This window comes from Xiphophorus maculatus, chromosome 3, assembly GCF_002775205.1.
Source record: "Xiphophorus maculatus strain JP 163 A chromosome 3, X_maculatus-5.0-male, whole genome shotgun sequence".
NCBI classification, from domain to species: Eukaryota; Metazoa; Chordata; class Actinopteri; order Cyprinodontiformes; family Poeciliidae; genus Xiphophorus; species Xiphophorus maculatus.
Window position 1 is genome coordinate 212,716 of NC_036445.1, and position 17,138 is coordinate 229,853.

General features: G+C 51.0%; 1 protein-coding gene across 4 annotated transcripts; it reads left to right on the forward strand.

The window, feature by feature from the left end:
• Nucleotides 1-252: 252 nt before the first annotated feature.
• LOC102221772 (atrial natriuretic peptide receptor 1-like) lies at nt 253-17,117 on the forward strand. 4 transcript variants are annotated; one of them, XM_023330301.1, is made up of 22 exons: nt 257-1,261; nt 1,552-2,344; nt 4,649-4,836; nt 5,100-5,213; nt 6,984-7,119; nt 11,433-11,524; nt 11,606-11,741; nt 11,982-12,066; nt 12,496-12,613; nt 12,701-12,775; nt 12,879-12,956; nt 13,054-13,158; nt 13,221-13,292; nt 13,363-13,525; nt 13,632-13,787; nt 13,865-14,060; nt 14,551-14,697; nt 14,776-14,899; nt 15,292-15,360; nt 15,577-15,751; nt 15,879-15,977; nt 16,110-17,117. In XM_023330301.1, the coding sequence occupies exons 2-22, from the start codon at nt 1,597-1,599 to the stop codon at nt 16,253-16,255; spliced, it is 3,222 nt and encodes a 1,073-aa protein (XP_023186069.1). In that variant the 5' UTR covers nt 257-1,261; nt 1,552-1,596; the 3' UTR covers nt 16,256-17,117. The 4 variants fall into 4 exon arrangements, with proteins under 4 accessions (XP_023186071.1, XP_023186069.1, XP_023186070.1 ...); XM_023330302.1 differs by having other exon boundaries at nt 257-1,159; XM_005813299.2 differs by having other exon boundaries at nt 257-2,344.
• The last annotated feature ends 21 nt before the right edge of the window (nt 17,118-17,138 follow it).

The window sequence follows — 17,138 nt, forward strand, 5'->3', positions numbered from 1 at the left end:
GTTACGACCCAGGGCCGTTCCGTCCCAACCCTGACCCCTGACCCCTGATGTGACTTTGAGTCCACACTTCATAGGAGGCGCAGGGCACTGAGCACTGGGACCAGGCCTTAATCCTCTCCTGGATCAGCAGGGGTTAATATCAGATTATAGGCGCCATGCTGGTTTTTCTGAAGAAGCTCCGCCTCCACAGGAAGCGCCACCAGCAGCCATCTTTAAGCAGATCGGCCACAGAGGAGCACCGCCGTTAGACGCACACACAGAAACACACAGTGGATACTCAGTAGTTCGCCTCCCTGCAGCTGCTGCACCAGAACCACCTCAGGCCCGATTCAACAGAACCTTCTGCTGTTGAGAATCCAAACAGGTTCTGGAAGTTCAGAAAATTGACTTTTATTTTGAAACCACTTCCTTCCTGTGGTCAGGAAATAAACTTCAGCGCTCCTCTTCCTCATCTGAGGAAGGATGAAGCTTCTTCTGTCTGCCTGCAGCTGGACCAGAACCAGGACCAGGTTCTGGTTCCAACTGGTTTCAACTTTCTGGGAGGAGGAAGTGATGCGGTGGTGACTTCCTGCCTGTGCAGCCAATCAGCTGATCTTCATTGGCACACAGACAGGAAGTGACATCATGCAAATCAGCTGGTCTGTCCAGGTCTACTTCCTGGGGCTGAGGTTCTGATCCGGTCAAAGTTCTGCTGGCCGAGGCCCGGTTCTGCATTCGGAACCAGCCTGACCCGGGAGTCACTTCAGAACCCCAAGGTCCGACCGAACCGGTACATGGAGCAGGAGGAACAATCCGGGTCAGAACCGTGACAACCGAACCGGGTCAGAAAAATCCTGATTCCTGAGGTCTTCATTGTTCAAAAGTTCTGAAAAGTTCTGACTGCTGGATCCATCCATCCTCTGGTCCTGCTGCTGTGTTCCTGGTTCTGCCCAGCAGGGGGAGCTCTTCCCCCCATGGAGGTCAGGGCAGCTGCTGCTGATCCGCCCTTCCGGAGTCACCGACTGCCCTCCCTCTCTCCCTCTCTCTCCCTCCCTCTCTCTCGCCTCCTCCCTTCGGTCAGTCCAGCAGCGTTTCCTCCTCCAGCAGCAGCTCCTCCATCTGCTCCCTGTTCTGTGGCCGTGTCCGGACCGTACTGCTGTGGAGCCCTGGTGTCTGACAGGTGAACTCACCTGAGAAAGACGGAAGTTTTCTGCAGGATCTTCTCTGGATACTTTGTCAGTTTTTCTGTTGATCACGATGAAAAGAGCCGAGAGCAGCTCAGGTAGGAGCAGGTGTTCAGCGCGTTGGCTCGTTGTGGAACCGGGCGGTACGGAGCCAAACGACACCCGCCTGGACCGAGGCAGGGAGGATTTCCTGGCTCAGCCTGGGAATGTTCATGAGTTCAGACGGGTTCAAATTGAACCCGTTCATGTTCACTGTTCACCAACAACAATGGATGTTCTGTTGGGTCGTTGGCTCCATTGGGTCTTTGATTTCATTGGGTCGGTGGTTCTGGTGGGTCAACTCTGGGTTGACCCAACATCGTTGGTCACAGTGTTTTGTTCTCTGCAGGTTCTGATTGACCCAATCTGAACCAAGACGACCCACTACGCAGAAATGTTCTGGAGGAAGGAGGCCGGGACTCTTCTGATGGTTCTGCTGGTTCTGTTGGACCCGTCCGCCGGACGTGAGCCTCGGCGGCCTGGGTTGAGGCGGCGCCACGCCAGGGACCAGGAGAGCCGGCGCCCGTGGCAGAATATCACGCTGGCGGTGATCCTCCCTCAGAACGCCAGGTACCCCTGGGCCTGGCCTCGGGTTGGACCCGCCGTGGAGCGGGCCGTCAGAACCGTCAACTCTGACCCGACCCTGCTGCCCTACCACCGCCTCAGCTATGTGTTCAACAGCAGCGAGGACAGGAACGGGATCTGCTCCGAATCGGTGGCGTCGCTGGCGGCGGTGGACCTGAAGCTGGCCCAAGACCCGTGGGCGTTCATCGGCCCCGGCTGCTCCTACGCCGCCGCGCCGGTCGGCCTGTTCACCGCCCACTGGGACGTGCCCATGATCACGGCGGGAGCCACAGCCGTGGCGTTCTACAACGGCGTCTACCCCTCCATCACCAACACGGGCCCCACCCACAAGAAGCTGGGCCGGTTCGGCCTGCGGGTCTGCCTGGAGTCCGAGTGGAGGGAACACGTGGCGCTGGTGTTCAGCGACCACAAGTACGACGACCGGCCGTGCTACTTCGCCATCGAGGGTCTGTACGAGGAGCTGAAGGCGTTCAACATCAGCACCCATCACAGCGTGTTCGAGGAGAAGGAGATCGACTTCGCGCAGATCCTCGCCGACATCCAGAACAGCGGCCGCGGTGAGTCCCACTTCCTGTTCCCACCACAGGTCACACGACCTGAGCCACAGCCAGTCAGGTGGTTCCATAGAAGGAGGCTGACCCGGTTCTGCTGCTTCCAGAAAACGGTTCTGTGTTTTCCAGGTCTGATTCGAAAACCAACAGAACCTTTTCTGGTTTTCCTTCATTCATCCGGTTCTGGAAGCAGAGCCGACGGATCTCTGCTCTGGTCTCTGATTCTCCCAGGAACGAGCTGGGTCGGGTCCGCGCAGCTGCTTTTCAGAACTCAGAGACTCAGAGGTCAAAGGTCGTCACTTAGCTCAGCTTTTCTTGTCCTACGGTTCCTGTTTCACACTGAAAGCTGTGATAAGAGAGTGACAGGCCAACAGAACCTGCTCAGGTTCTGTTTGGACCCGCTTACTGGCCCGCTGTTGTCTCATTGGTCGGTTCCTTGTGGGCCAGCAAACGGTTTCTGCGCTGTGGTAGAACCGTTTTTTTTGGGAATGTTTTGGCTACAGACCTCTGATGATCCTAAACACACCATCAGAACCGGGTCCAACGGGAAGCCTGAGCTCGATCTGGTCCAACAGAACCACAGTAGGAGTGGCATGAGACAAGATCCTGCAGTTTGGACCAGAACCAGAACAGATCCAGCTGGCCTTCAGGAGCAACACTCTAATTAGTAGCTTTTATTGTGAAGGTTTACAGGAAGTTGTTTGGAATCACCTGAACCATCACTGCTGACAACCATCAGCATCATTTTGACCTCTGACCCCACCCTCATGATGGAGCCTCATGACGTTCTGCTCTGAATCTGAGCAGAGTCGGTTCTGGTCCGGGTTCTGTTGGATCATCATCCTGACCATAGGTGAACCGCAGAACCGCCGTGACTTTCTCTGAAGGATCCCAGGGAGAAAGGGGAGGCCCGGGTCTGAGGCGTGAGCCGGTTCTGGACCGGTTCTGCATCCTGATCCGACCTGCTGTTGGCTCCGTTAGCCCATCCCCCCCCTGCTGCTGCGGCAGGAAATGCGATCCGGATCGATGCGTCTGCTGAGTGGAAACATTACAGTTGCAGAGAAGCAGAACCAGCAGTAAGCGGCTGGGTCGGCCCGGTTCCTGGAGAACCTGAGCCGTTCCTCTGGAAAGTTCTCCGGGTCCGCTTCAGGAACCAACCAGAACGCCGCAGTCCGGTTCGTACCGGGTTACAGATGATCAGGAACAATTTTATCTCTGTAAACCAAGAAGCAAAAGAATCATTTTCCCAGCAGAGTCCAGACGCTCCAATAATCAATAATCAATACAGATCCGAATCCTCGGTGAGGCTCATGAAGCTCTTCCCGCTGGCTGCCAGAAACATTTCAGGATTAGAAACAAATTCTGCAGAACACCAGAACCATCAGGACGAGTCGATTCCCTTTCGCTCCAACTCTCCTCTTCCTTGGTTTGGGCAGGATGGAGGTTTTCAAGTTAAAGCAAAAATCAACAAATGAAATCTGGATTGATTGTCGTTGCTCTCAGCCGCTCCTGATAACGGCTCCGGTTCGGATGATCCGGATTCACGCAGCAGCAGGAATCACCGAGTCTGGCAGAAACTGGAGAGCAGCGAGAACTGTGGGAACTGTGGCGAACCCGGGTCTGGACCCGCTGAATTCAACACAGAATTGTTCTCTCTTGGCTTTAGTTTGGAGTAAAATCCTGACATCTGTCCTGGTTTTATGTTTTCCATCATGTTCATCTGGAGAAACCTGGAATCTGGCAGCGACAAACGGCTGGACATTTATTAACCCAGGTCAGCGACCCGCCGCTCCACCGCCATATCAGATCAGCAGGAATTTCCTGTTAAACACGCGCAGCCTAATTTTATCTCATCCCTCCGTTCCGCTCCCAAACATGGCCGACTGGGCCGAGAAGGGTTCTGATAGGTTCTGACCCTGAGGAGAAACCCAGGAGCCGGTCGGAGCTTCCTCCATTTCCTGGTTACCTGCTGCTGCTGGGGGCGTGTGTGTGTTTGTTTGTCCGGTGTGTGTGTGTGTAGCTGCGGCTGACAGCAGAACCTGCTCAGCTGCAGGTATCCCAGAACTTGATCAGTTCTGGGATATCAATGATCTGATCTCGGCTCCCATGAGGCCTTGAACACATCTAGATCTAAACATCTATAGATGTACTTATAGACAATCCTGTTGATTCCCAGATGTATGTTCTTAATAATCATCAGAGCAGCAGATGTTGATCTTGGTTGGATCGATGTTTCCTGAACCAGATGGTTCTGGTTCTGGTCCGTTAAGGCTCCATGTCAGCAGCTTTCTCCTCCTCTTCCTCCTGCAGTGATGTTCGTCTGCTGCTCTGCTGACGTCTTCAGGAAGCTGCTGGTCCACTTCTGGCGGGCCGACCTTCCTCACCACGAGTACGTCTTCCTCTTCATCGACCTGTTCGCCGACAGCCTGAGCTCCGGAGGCCGGTCGCCGTGGGAACGAGGCGACGAAGACGATGCCGCAGCCAAGGAGGCCTTCCAGGTAAGAGCCGCTCTCCACCAATCAGCAGCAGGCCAGACCTTCACCTGACCAGAGGAAGCAGGAGATTCCTGCTGGCTGCCGGTCAGAACCGGGCCGGTTGGAACCAGCTGAACTTGGAACCAAGAAAACATGGACTGTTCTGGTCTAGTTGGTGCGGTTCCATCAGCAACCACGGTTCTGATGGACCCATCAATCCGTCATCCATCCATCAACCAACCATCATGCATCCATCATCCATCCTAACCGTCTCTTCCTCTCCTCAGGTTGTGAAGTTTCTGACCTATCAGGAGCCTCAGAGCTCCGCCTACCAACAGTTTGTCTCCAACCTCAAGATGGACGCCAGGAACTGGTTTAACTACAGCATGGACGACTCTCTGGTACTGAGTGGATGGATGATGAATGTATGGTTGGATGATGGTTGGATGGATGGTTGGATGATGGATGGATGTATGGTTGGATGATGGATGGATGATGGATGGATGATGGTTGGATGATGGATTGATGATGGTTGGATGATGGATGGATGGATGGATGATGGATGTATGGTTGGACGATGGATGGATGTATGGTTGGATGATGGATGGATGATGAATTGATGATGGTTGGATGATGGTGGATGGATGATGGATTGATGGTTGGACGATGGATGGATGTATGTTGGATGATGGATGGATGTATGGTTGGATGATGGATGGATGATGGATGGATGATGGTTGGATGATGGATTGATGATGGTTGGATGATGGATGGATGGATGGATGGATGATGGATGTATGGTTGGACGATGGATGGATGTATGGTTGGATGATGGATGGATGATGAATTGATGATGGTTGGATGATGGTGGATGGATGATGGATTGATGATGGTTGGATGATGGATGGATGGATGACGGATGGATGGTTGGACGATGGATGGATGTATGTTGGATGATGGATGGATGTATGGTTGGATGATGGATGGATTCATGATGGTCGGATGATGGTTGGATGTAGGGTTGGATGGATGATGGTCGGATGATGGATGGATTCGTTGGATGTATGATTGGATGATGGTTGGATGATGGATTGATGATGGTTGGATGGATGGATGATGGATTGATGTAGGGTTGGATGATGGTTGGTTGGATGATGGTTGGATGATGGATGGATTCGTTGGATGTATGATTGGATGATGGTTGGATGATGGTTGGATGTATTGGTTGGATGATGGTTGGATGATGGATGGATTCGTTGGACGCTCATGGATGAAGCATCTGATCCTTAGTCTGACTCCGGTTCTGTTGGATCCGATCAGAACCGGCAGAGGCTTTCTGCTCGGCCATCCTGGTCGCCATGGAGACAGTTCAGAGGTGTCATCTGTCAGCATGACCTCCTGTTGCTCTGATTGGACAGATATGGAGGAAGTGATGTAATTAGGCTGGCGGCTTCAACAGCTGCTCCAACTTAATGTGTCCGAGCCGATGATGTCATCGATCACACGGTGATGGACATGGCGCCCACCGCCGATGATGTCATCAGCAGGTCTGGAGACGATCCATGAGGAACGCTGCATCCTGCTCCTGATCCAGGCGTCCTCCAGGCGTCTTCCAGGTGTCCTCCAGGTGTCCTGCTGTGTTTCCTTACTGCTGGCTCTAACAGCAGCTGCGGTTGCAGAGGTCGTTAATCAGCAGCAGAGGGAAGCTAATGCGGTTAGCTAATGCGGTTAGCTGCAGAGAAACGTGATCCTTCAGGGCAGCAGCAGCTAACGGCCTTCAGGAAGCTGAAAGCTGCTGAAGCAGACCGAGGTTCTGGAGGCGGAACCGATTTCCTACTGGTGGTCATAGCAACACTTTCTGCTCCTGTCTGATTGGCTGGGTCGCTGTGGAACTGGATTTTAGGAACAATCCCTGAAGTCCAGATGGCTCCAATCTGGATCTCTATAAAACCCACAAACAGAACCGTGTTTGGGTCGGTTAGTGGTTCTGGATCCTAGATGAACCTGGCTGCAGCCACCATGACTCATCAGGAATCAGAACCCAGATGGGTCCCGCCTCCCAGTTTCCTCTTCCTGAATGAAAAGTCCAACATGGCTCCTGCAGGAATAACATTCCTGGTTTCGGGTGTCCGGAACCGGGTCAGGACTGACTTCCTGTTCCTGATTTTCAGATGAACATCATCGCCGCAGGGTTTTATGACGGCCTCATGATTTACGCCAGCGCTCTGAATGAAACTATGGCGGCTTCAGGAACCAGACCGCCAGGGAGAAACATCACCGCCAAGATGTGGAACCGAACCTTTACTGGTGCGTGACCAGAGATTCCCGATTGATTCCTGATCGAGTCATCTTTGATTCCTGCTTGATCTTCTTTCAGTGTCAGAGATCAGAAAGGTCACCACCCTGTGGTGCAGGTAGAAAACTGCTGGATCTGACATCTACCCTCTGGATGCGTCGTTCCAGCCGAAGCGGTCTGGTGTTCCTCAGGGCTCTGTCCTCGGCACGCTGGGATTCTATGGAAGTTGTTGTTTGGGAATCTTCAGGTTGTTCTCAGATCCAAACAACTTATTTAGCTCTGGGTTTCAGAACAAACCGTCCAGGTTCTCCTGTTGGACAATCAAAGTATACCGCAGCTGTCTCTTATTGTGAAAAGATTGGCTCAGATTATGCATTTCCTGTGCATGTTGTTTGCTTCCTGTTTGGGATCATCGCCGTCTTCATCACGCTGCTGGCTTGGTTCAAGCTGCAGTTGCTGAAGTTGCTGGTCTGCAGATCCTGGATCTGCAGGTGTGGCAAGCTCCGCCCCCTGGTGCTCCACCTGTCACTGGTCATAAGGTTCTGCCTGATTCATTCAGCGCAGCGGTACATCCACTAAAACCTAAGAAGCGACCCGGTTTATTTCAGCTCCAGAACCGACCTGGTTCTGCTGTTGCCTGGACGCCTGCACCCGGCACTGAGCGACCCGAACTGTTGGTTCTGATCCGAAACAGCTGATCAGAGCAACGCTGGTAAAAACACTAAAGGGTTAATAGAGCAGCCACACTGATTTCCTGGAGGCGGAGCTTCAGAATTTGAAGGAGTTAAAACAGGAAGTCAAAGTTCTTTACAAAGTTACTGTGTAGGAAAATGGAACCAAGCGACTGGAAACCATGATACTGGCCCTTTAATGGTTTCTGTCTGAGGAAAGCAGCAGCATCGAGTCGTTGACTCCTTCAAACCGAGCATGTATGAGGCGACACAATTTAACAGGAAGAAACCTGCAGCAGAACCAGAACCGGGCTCAGCACCAGCAGCTGTCTGGAGGTTTGAGAAGGTAGAGCAGAAGAACTGATGTGGGATTATTTTCTATGTTCATTAAGCTAAAAAACAAACAGCAGGAGAGAAAACACCATCAGGTGATGGCAACATCATGTCAGCTGATGCCCCACCTCCAGGAAGGTCAGCCAATCAGAAGGCCAGACCAGGTGGAGCGTCTGAGGAGAGAAAAGTAACTGAGAAACAAAAACAGTTGAAGAAAGAAAGAGCAGATAACTGGATAACCAGTTTGACCTCCTGTAGCATCATGACTACACAGTCCAACCGCAGCTTCCCAGGTTCTCCATGATGAGCTGCTCCAGAACCGGGTCCTGGTCCCGGACGATCGGATCCAAATGGACTGGGAGCATCAGAGGTCAGAAAGAGCTGGAGATGATGAGCCGTCAGAACCCGACCCGTTTCTGGGTTCTGTTGGTGGGAAGTCAAGCTTCAGTCTTCCTACTTCTTCCTCTGTGGTTCTGGTTCTGACTCAGAACCTGTGAATGGATCAGAACCGGTGAGGAGACTGGTCCCCAGGTGAGCTCCGCCCCCGGCTGACCTTGTTTTTTTCTCTTCATTCCTGGAAAGCAGGAACACCTGGACCTCATGGGGCCGTTTACCTGAGACCAGGTGACTCCAGACTCAACATGGACTTTGGTCAAGCAGCTCAGAGAAACGCCAAGCATTATGGGAAATAAACTGAAATCAATTTGGTTATTTATCTATGAGAAAACATGGAGGTTAATAAAGTTAGTCAGTTTATTCAGTTAATTAATTTCAATTTTAATTCACTAAATATGTAATCATCATTAACTCAGAATGCATGTTATTGTTTACGTCTGGAGGGCGAGAAGACGAACCGCCAGCCAAATGAAACCTGGAGCCGGACGGATTCGTTTTCTCAGTCGGCAGCAACGATACTTCATGTTTCAGGATTCAACATCCAAAAACGCTTAAACGTTTCCCAGAATATTCAGTCTGTTTAATGTTTTCAGACTTCATGTTTATTTTGCAATTATTAATAAGTGATCACTGTGGTAGATTAGCTACTGCTGCTATTAGCTAAGCTAACAGAGCGGTGGTAGATTAGCTGACATTAACACCTGTTTAGGTTGGTGTTTAGATCGCCTAAACAAATTTCACATCACATCTCCATGTTAAACTGAACCACTTTCCTCTCCCTTGCTATTGTTTTTAATTATTTAAGATTTAGCGCCTTATGTTGACAACAGCTAAAACCAATGCTAGTCGTTAGCGAGCAGCCACGTTCCTGCTGCCCTCCAGCGGCGTCATGCTGCAACGGGTCCACATGACTTAGATTTTCTTCTTATTAAGTGTTTAACTGATATTATAGTTGAATATTTTTCAAATCTTAATCCAAATTATTCCATAATTTTACTCCAAGCACCAAAAAGCTTGTTTGTTTTAAATTAGCACGCAGTTTTACTTTTGAAAGTCTCTTCTGTCATTTCTGTCACTAGAAACAACAGAATTGGGAATTGTCAATTATGGACTAATTGGCAATATTCTCTTGCCAATATTTATTAGTCTAAACAGTTAGACTAATAAATGACTAACTATTTATTAGTCATTGGAATAAATCCTTCTATTTACTTGTGCAATCTTTTCTGTCCTGCAGAACGTTCTTTTTGATGGCATGACTGAACAGAACAGTTCTGGTTCGGTCCAAAAGAGGTTGTTTTAGTTTCTGCTTGGACATTTATCACCATCTTCATTCTCCACTCAATTTAAAATACTTTATCGTCTTTGAAGCCGTTCCATCCAAAGTTAATCCACTTTTCAGTTACTTGTTTTTCAGAAACATACTTTCATCACATAAATTTCAGTTTATTTAAGCAACTGAAGTAAAACGTCCAATCTCTTTAACTAGCTGGGAGCTAACTGTTAGCTCGTAGCTAGATACCCTTGGGGATAGCTAAATATTGAGATAGCGCGGAACTTAATATTTAGCTCCAACTAAATAGCTAAAATAAGTTTCACACTACATATTTAATTAGCAAGGTAAATATTTACTTTGAACCTTAATATTTAGTCGGTACATTTAGTAATGACTGAACAAAATGTAGAAAATATGACTGAAAAACGAACCTCCATTTTCACTCTTATGTCAGGCTAAATGACCAAATTACCGAAGTTTTGACTGTGTAACTTTACCAACGGCAGTCCGAACCCGTCCTGGTGACTCTACTGGGTCCAATCTTGGGTTCTGTCAGCGTGGTTCGGATCAACAGCTCTAGAACTCTGAGAAAACCTCGGGCCGGTTCTGCTGTTTGGATCACTGCAGCTTGTCCTCTGTTGCCCCCTGCAGGCTCTCAGGTGAGCTGCATCGGTCTGATCACTGAGGAACACCAAGATCCACCTGATGGTTCTGGACGGTTCTGGGCCTTGTGTACTGATCCACAGTTTCTCCCTGTAGGAAAGTCAGGTGTTCTGGTTCTGACTTGGCCCAGAATAAATTGAGTGTTAAGAAAAATTCCCGGCTGCCTGGAAGCAGAGAACAAACGGTTCCGGATGGTTCTGACCGTTTGGCCTCTGCAGTAGGAGGGAGACCAGTTCAGCATGAACAGTGATCCAGGAACCGATCCAGGATGTTTTTAGTCTCAATGTGTTTTATCTCCTGGTAAAATAAAGGCTACATTAATAAATCCTGCTGAACCACAGGACTCAACCGGTCCTCTTGTTGCCATGGCGACCTGCAGTCCTGGTTCTGATGGACCCAAAAATCAGCTGTAATTAACCTGAGACGACTCCTTTCTGAGCCAAGCTGCAGCAGAATTTACCAGAAATAATCTGGAGGTTCTTCCTTCAGAACCAGAACCAGAACCTATTATCAGCTCTGTAAAGACATTGTTATTATTCTGATTACTGTGGCCGGGTCCAGTTTACCGGCCCGGAACATTTCAGCATTTTTGTGGCAGAGCAGAGCAGTAATCACCCGTTTGAATCCAGACCCGATTAATCGATGATCCAGGCATTGATAATCGATAATCAATGATCCAGGCATTGATAATCGATAATCAATGATCCAGGCATTAATAATCGATAATCAATGATCCAGGCATTGATAATCGATAATCAATGATCCAGGCATTGATAATCGACTCTGGATTTAAAGGATCTCAGGGTTTTGGCTTTTTCAGTTTTCTGGAAGTTTGTTCCAGATCTGTGGTGCTTAGAAGCTGACTGCTGCTTCTCTATGTTTGGTTCTGGTTCTGGATGCAGAGCAGAACCAAGCGACCATAGTGGTCCAGTTGAGTTGGACCTGTCGGTTCCAGAACCTGACCTGCGGTTCTGTCCATTCCCAGGTGTGGCAGGTCCGGTCCAGTTGGACGTGAACGGGGACCGGGAGATGGACTACGCTCTGTGGGACTGGGACTCCAACCGCAGCGCCTACCGGGTACAGAACCAGAACCAGAACCAGAACCCTTCAGCAGAACTGCACTCTTTCCAGCTCTGACCCGGTTCTGTTCCCCTGTAGGTGGTTCTGACCTACCGCAGCTCAGAGCAGAACTTGACCAAGGTACCTGGGTCGGCCCGGTTCTGGTTGGGTGGAACCAGGCCTCTGGACGTTCCCTTCTGCGGCCTGAAGAACGACAACCCAAAGTGCCTCACAAGTCAGTGGACAGGGCTGAACCCGGGTCCGAACCTGGGGCAAAACCGTGTCCAAACTGGGGCCAAACGCAACCAGAACAGAACCAGAACAGATCTCACTGACCTGGATACCACCGGTCCAACGTCCGGCTCTGACAGAACCAGAGGTTCTGCAGACCTGAGTTCTGACCTGGGACCTGGTTCTGGTCCGTTTGGGAAGGTCTGGATCAGAACCTGAACTGGGAATGTGTTTCATCCCGCAGGAACCATCACCGTCCACCAGATGGCTTCCATCCTGGTCTGCTTCCTCATCACCATGACGACCACTGTCGCCATCTTCATCTACAGGTCAGAGGTCACCATCACTGATCAGGACCAGAACCAGAACCGGAACCGGATTGTTTCATCGTTCAAAACTAGCTCCGCTTAAACCAGTTTCAAACTGGTTCTGATGGTGGGTTTAAGGACATTGTCCAGGTTCTGGTTGATGACGGGTCACAGATTTATTGGACCTGTACGGTTCTGGTCCAGGTTTAACTGCTTTCCAGGTTTTTGATCCTACATGACCCAGTTTGAGTCCAGTCGGATCAGGATTGGTTCTTGATTTGGATCGGTTCCATGTTTGGTTCTATTTCGGTCTGGTTCAGGTTTGGTTCTCACTGAACTGATCCGACCCGGCAGAACCCTGGCTCTACCTGGGTTAGCTGATTCAAACTGGTTTCAACCAGGGTTAACTCCAGAACCCTCTGTGGTTCTGACCCGGTTCTGGTTCTGCAGGAGGCTGAGGCTGGAGCGGGAGCTGGTGGCTCAGCTATGGCGAATCTCGTGGGAAGATCTGCACATGAGCAGCATGGAGAAGGTTCTGCGGAGCGGCAGCCGGGTCACCCTGTCGCTGGTGAGCTCCGGAACTGCCGCCGGTCAGTAGAACAGGAAGTTCCCCGTCGTTCCACTTCCTCCTAATGAGAAGCTCTTTGCTCCGCAGAGAGGCTCCAACTACGGATCCTTGATGACCGGAGACGGAAACCTGCAGGTGTTCGCCAAGACTGGCTACTGCAAGGTGAGTCTGGCCAGGTGAGAGGAAGGTGGCCTTCATCATCCTCACTGTTCCCTCAGCGCTCCTTTGGCGTTCCCTCAGTGTTCTCGTCTGTTCTCCCTTGCAGGGGAACATCGTGGCCATCAAATACTCCAACAGGAAGCGGATTGAGCTGAACAGGAAGGTTCTGTTTGAACTCAAACACGTGAGTCTGTCCAGATCATCTGAAGATGTTCCCTAATGGCGGTTCTGGTTCTGTTGGACCTCCAGAACCGAACTGACCCAGATGTATTTCTGTTCAGATGAGAGACGTCCAGAATGAACACCTGACCCGGTTCATCGGGGCGTGCATCGACCCGCCGAACATCTGCATCGTCACCGAGTACTGTCCCCGAGGCAGCCTGCAGGTACGCGCACTTGGCCATCCCCCTGTCCCCACATGTCCTCACTTGTCCCCACATGTCCTCAGGACATCCTGGAGAACGACAGCATCACCCTGGACTGGATGTTCAAGTATTCGCTCATCAACGACATTGTGAAGGTGAGCCTCTTCCGGTGCACCGCCCGGTCTCCAGGTGGGACAGACACTCAGTCCCCGTCTTTGTCCTCAGGGAATGGTTTTCCTTCACAACAGTGTCATCGTCTCTCACGGTAAACTCAAATCGTCTAACTGCGTGGTGGACAAGCGCTTTGTCCTCAAGATCACCGATTATGGCCTGACCAGCTTCCGATCCGACCCGGACTGCGGCAGCGACGCTCACGCCTACTACGCCCGTGAGTCCTCTGTCTTCTCCATCGCTACCAATGGCTATAGAAAGGGCATGGGGCAAACCTTGTCAAAATAAAAGACCGAGCCGACCTTTCTCTGGGTTTTGTGCAGAGAAGCTGTGGGTGGCTCCAGAGCTGCTCCGGATGGAATCTCCGCCTCCTCAGGGGACGCAGAAAGGAGACGTGTACAGCTTTGGGATCATCCTGCAGGAGGTGGCGCTGCGCCGAGGAGCCTTCTACCTTGAGGGGGCGCTGCTGAGTCCCAAAGGTAAACCACAGCGGGTCCACAGTGTCCCACTTCATTCCGGATCCAGGCATCGCCTGAGCACCTCGGTGTCCCAGCAGAGATCGTGGACCGGGTGATTTTGGGCGAGTGGCCCTGCCTGCGGCCCACTGTGGACACGGAGGACCACCGAGAGAGTCCAAGTCCCAACGAGTCCAAACCCGAGGTGGGCCAGCTGATGCAGCGCTGCTGGGCCGAGGAGTCGACTGAGAGACCAGACTTCAACCACATCCGCCTGCTGCTGCGCAAGCACGGCACGTAAGGGCCGAGGCACGGGCCGGGTCAGAGGGGTGGAGTCTCCTTGTTTGCCAGCAGTGAGCTCTGACGTCAGAGAGCCGAGCTGCTCTGGATCAGAACCTTCTGATACCTTCTCACTGGAACCCTGTTTACATCAATAATAGTAGAAATAAACTGCTGCCCTCTGCTGGTGGTTCTAAGACTTAGACTTAGACTGACTTTATTGTCATTTTGCATGCACAGGGTGTATACAGAACGAAATTTCATTGCATACGGCTCAGGACAGTGTTTTGAGGTTCCAGTGTTGTGAGGTTACTCCAGAATAAAATAAAATACAGTATAAAATATGAATAAGGAAATTAAAAAATGATCACATTCTTTCAAAGTCAACTTATAAACATCTACTATCGAGAAATTTCCTGTTAAATTAAACAACAGTTTATTAAAGTGGTCGGACAGAGCAAAGTTACAGGTAAACTTTTGGTAAACTCCCACATTTTTCTGTTCCCAGAGAGTCCAGGAACAACATCCTGGACAACCTGCTGTCCCGCATGGAGCAATACGCCAACAATCTGGAGGAGCTGGTGGAGGAGCGCACCCAGGCCTACCATGAGGAGAAACGCAAGGCCGAGGCCCTGCTCTACCAGATACTGCCACAGTGAGTACTATAGTACTACCACAGTCAGCACTGTACTACTACCGCAGTCAGTACTGACCCGGTTGTTGTTGTCTGCAGCTCGGTGGCAGAGCAACTGAAGCGCGGAGAGACGGTTCAAGCTGAAGCCTTCGACTCGGTCACAATCTACTTCAGTGACATCGTTGGTTTCACCGCCCTGTCTGCAGAAAGCTCCCCCATGGAGGTCCACAGCACCTGGACCTTATGCTACCTGAGAGCAAAGGCTGCAAACTCTGGGGAACTGTTAGCCTAGCTTACATTAGCTAAGGAAAAATGATGGAAGCAGAGGAAACATTTAGCCTAGCCAAACATAAACATTGTTAGAAAAAGAAAACTATTAGTTTAAACACAGGAAACAGAGGGAAGTTGCTAGCTTAGCTTGAACACAGGAAGCAGAGGGAAGCTGTTAGCTTAGCTTAAACACAGGAAGCAGAGGGAAGCTGCTAGCTTAGCTTGAACACAGGAAGCAGAGCCTTACAGCTGTAAACAGCTCCCCCTGTCTGCGGCTGAATTATGCCTCCCATGTTTCTTCCATGTTTAGTCTGAATCTAAACCCTGAGGTCTGTGTTTCTGCAGGTCGTGACTCTCCTCAATGACCTGTACACCTGCTTTGATGCCATCATTGACAACTTTGATGTTTATAAGGTGAAAACGGTTGGTGTTTGGGTCAGAACAGGCTGAAGGTAGCTGGGATCAGAATCGGTGGATCTGATAGATTCACCTTTTGATCCGGTTGAAGAGGAAGGAAGTCATTCTGTCAGATTTAATCATGTCAAATAATTTTCTGCCACAATAAAAAAACAACTGAAGCAGCAGACTTCCTGTCCCACTAACAGTGCTGTTGTCCTGCGGCGCCCCCAGGTGGAGACCATCGGTGACGCCTACATGGTGGTCTCCGGGCTGCCGGTGAGAAACGGGAAGCGGCACGGCAGGGAGATCGCCCGCATGGCGCTTGCCCTGCTGGCTGCCGTCCGAACCTTCAGGATCCGCCACCGGCCGGAGCGGCAGCTGGAGCTGAGGATCGGGATTCACAGTGGTGAGGATTTGGACCGGTGTTGGGGACGGAGAACCTGATCCTGGACGGACCGCTGGAGATTCCTATAGAGACCAGAAGATGCTTCTGTTCACGGGTCAGACCGGCTCTGATCCGCCTCTGTCTGCAGGTCCGGTGTGTGCCGGAGTGGTGGGTCTGAAGATGCCACGGTACTGCCTGTTCGGGGACACAGTCAACACATCTTCACGGATGGAGTCCACTGGGGAAGGTGAGTCATGTCTTCGACACACCTGAGATTGGACTGGGGTGGTACCGTCTCCTGCTGGCCCAACAGAAGGTCCTCCAGGGTGGACCGGAACCGGTAGCAGGTGTTTACAGCCATCTGTGTTTGTATCTGCAGCGCTGAAGATTCACGTGTCTGCGGCGACCCGCGACGTCCTGATGGAGTTCAACTGCTTCCAGCTGGAGCGCCGAGGGTCCGTCGACGTCAAGGGGAAGGGAACCATGACCACCTATTGGCTGCTGGGGGAGAGCAGCAGCCAATGAGGACACAGCGGTGACGAAGGGGGCGCAGGATGGTTGTTTCCTGCCGATGGAGGATCGTTCTGGTACTGGTTCTGGTCAGATCCAGAACTTTAGGAGGAGAAACATCATCCGAAGGAGGAAAACAGACCGAATCAGGACCTTTCTGCAGAGCCTGATCAGGAATCCACACTTCTCTGGCCCGGTTCCGTCTCCTGACCCGGTTTCTCGTTCCAGCAGCAGATGATCTTCCTGCTCTCCATCAGAACGGAGACTCTGCTGGTTCTGATGACTCAGTGTTTCACGACGGTGGAGCTCTCTGCCGCCTCCCGGTGGCCGCACGACAGAAATAACTTGGGGACAGGTGGCCACTGGGGGCAGCAGAGAGCTGGGATGGACCGGTTCTGTTCAGGCTTTTAGAACCCATCTGTGTCTCCATGTAGAACCAGCTACAGAACCAGACCAAAACCTGCTTGGCAGTTATTCTCCAAATACTGGATGCGTTTCAGACGGGTTCTGACCCAGCAGGTCCGAAAGGTTCCTGCTGCGGTTCCACCTGTTTCAGGAAGTTTAGAATAAATTGTGAAAAAAAGAATAAAAACATGAAGAAAATATTAAAATAGATCAAATAAATTCTTGCGTTGGACTGCATCGATCCGGTCCTGTTTGGACCTCCATAGCCGAGTCATCCGGTCCATCAGAACCACCACTCAGAGTCTAACTGGGTCACAGGAGGCTGGACTTTCCACGATCCAATTTTCATCTCAGTACCTTTTCTGGTTTTTCCACAATCCAAGAGACTGGAACCGAGTCAGAGAACCTGGTTCCCAACAGAACCAGTAGAACCGGGTCAGTGAGGAGAAGCTGCTTCTGATTGAAGGAGGATTTAGATCAGCGGTGGTTCTAT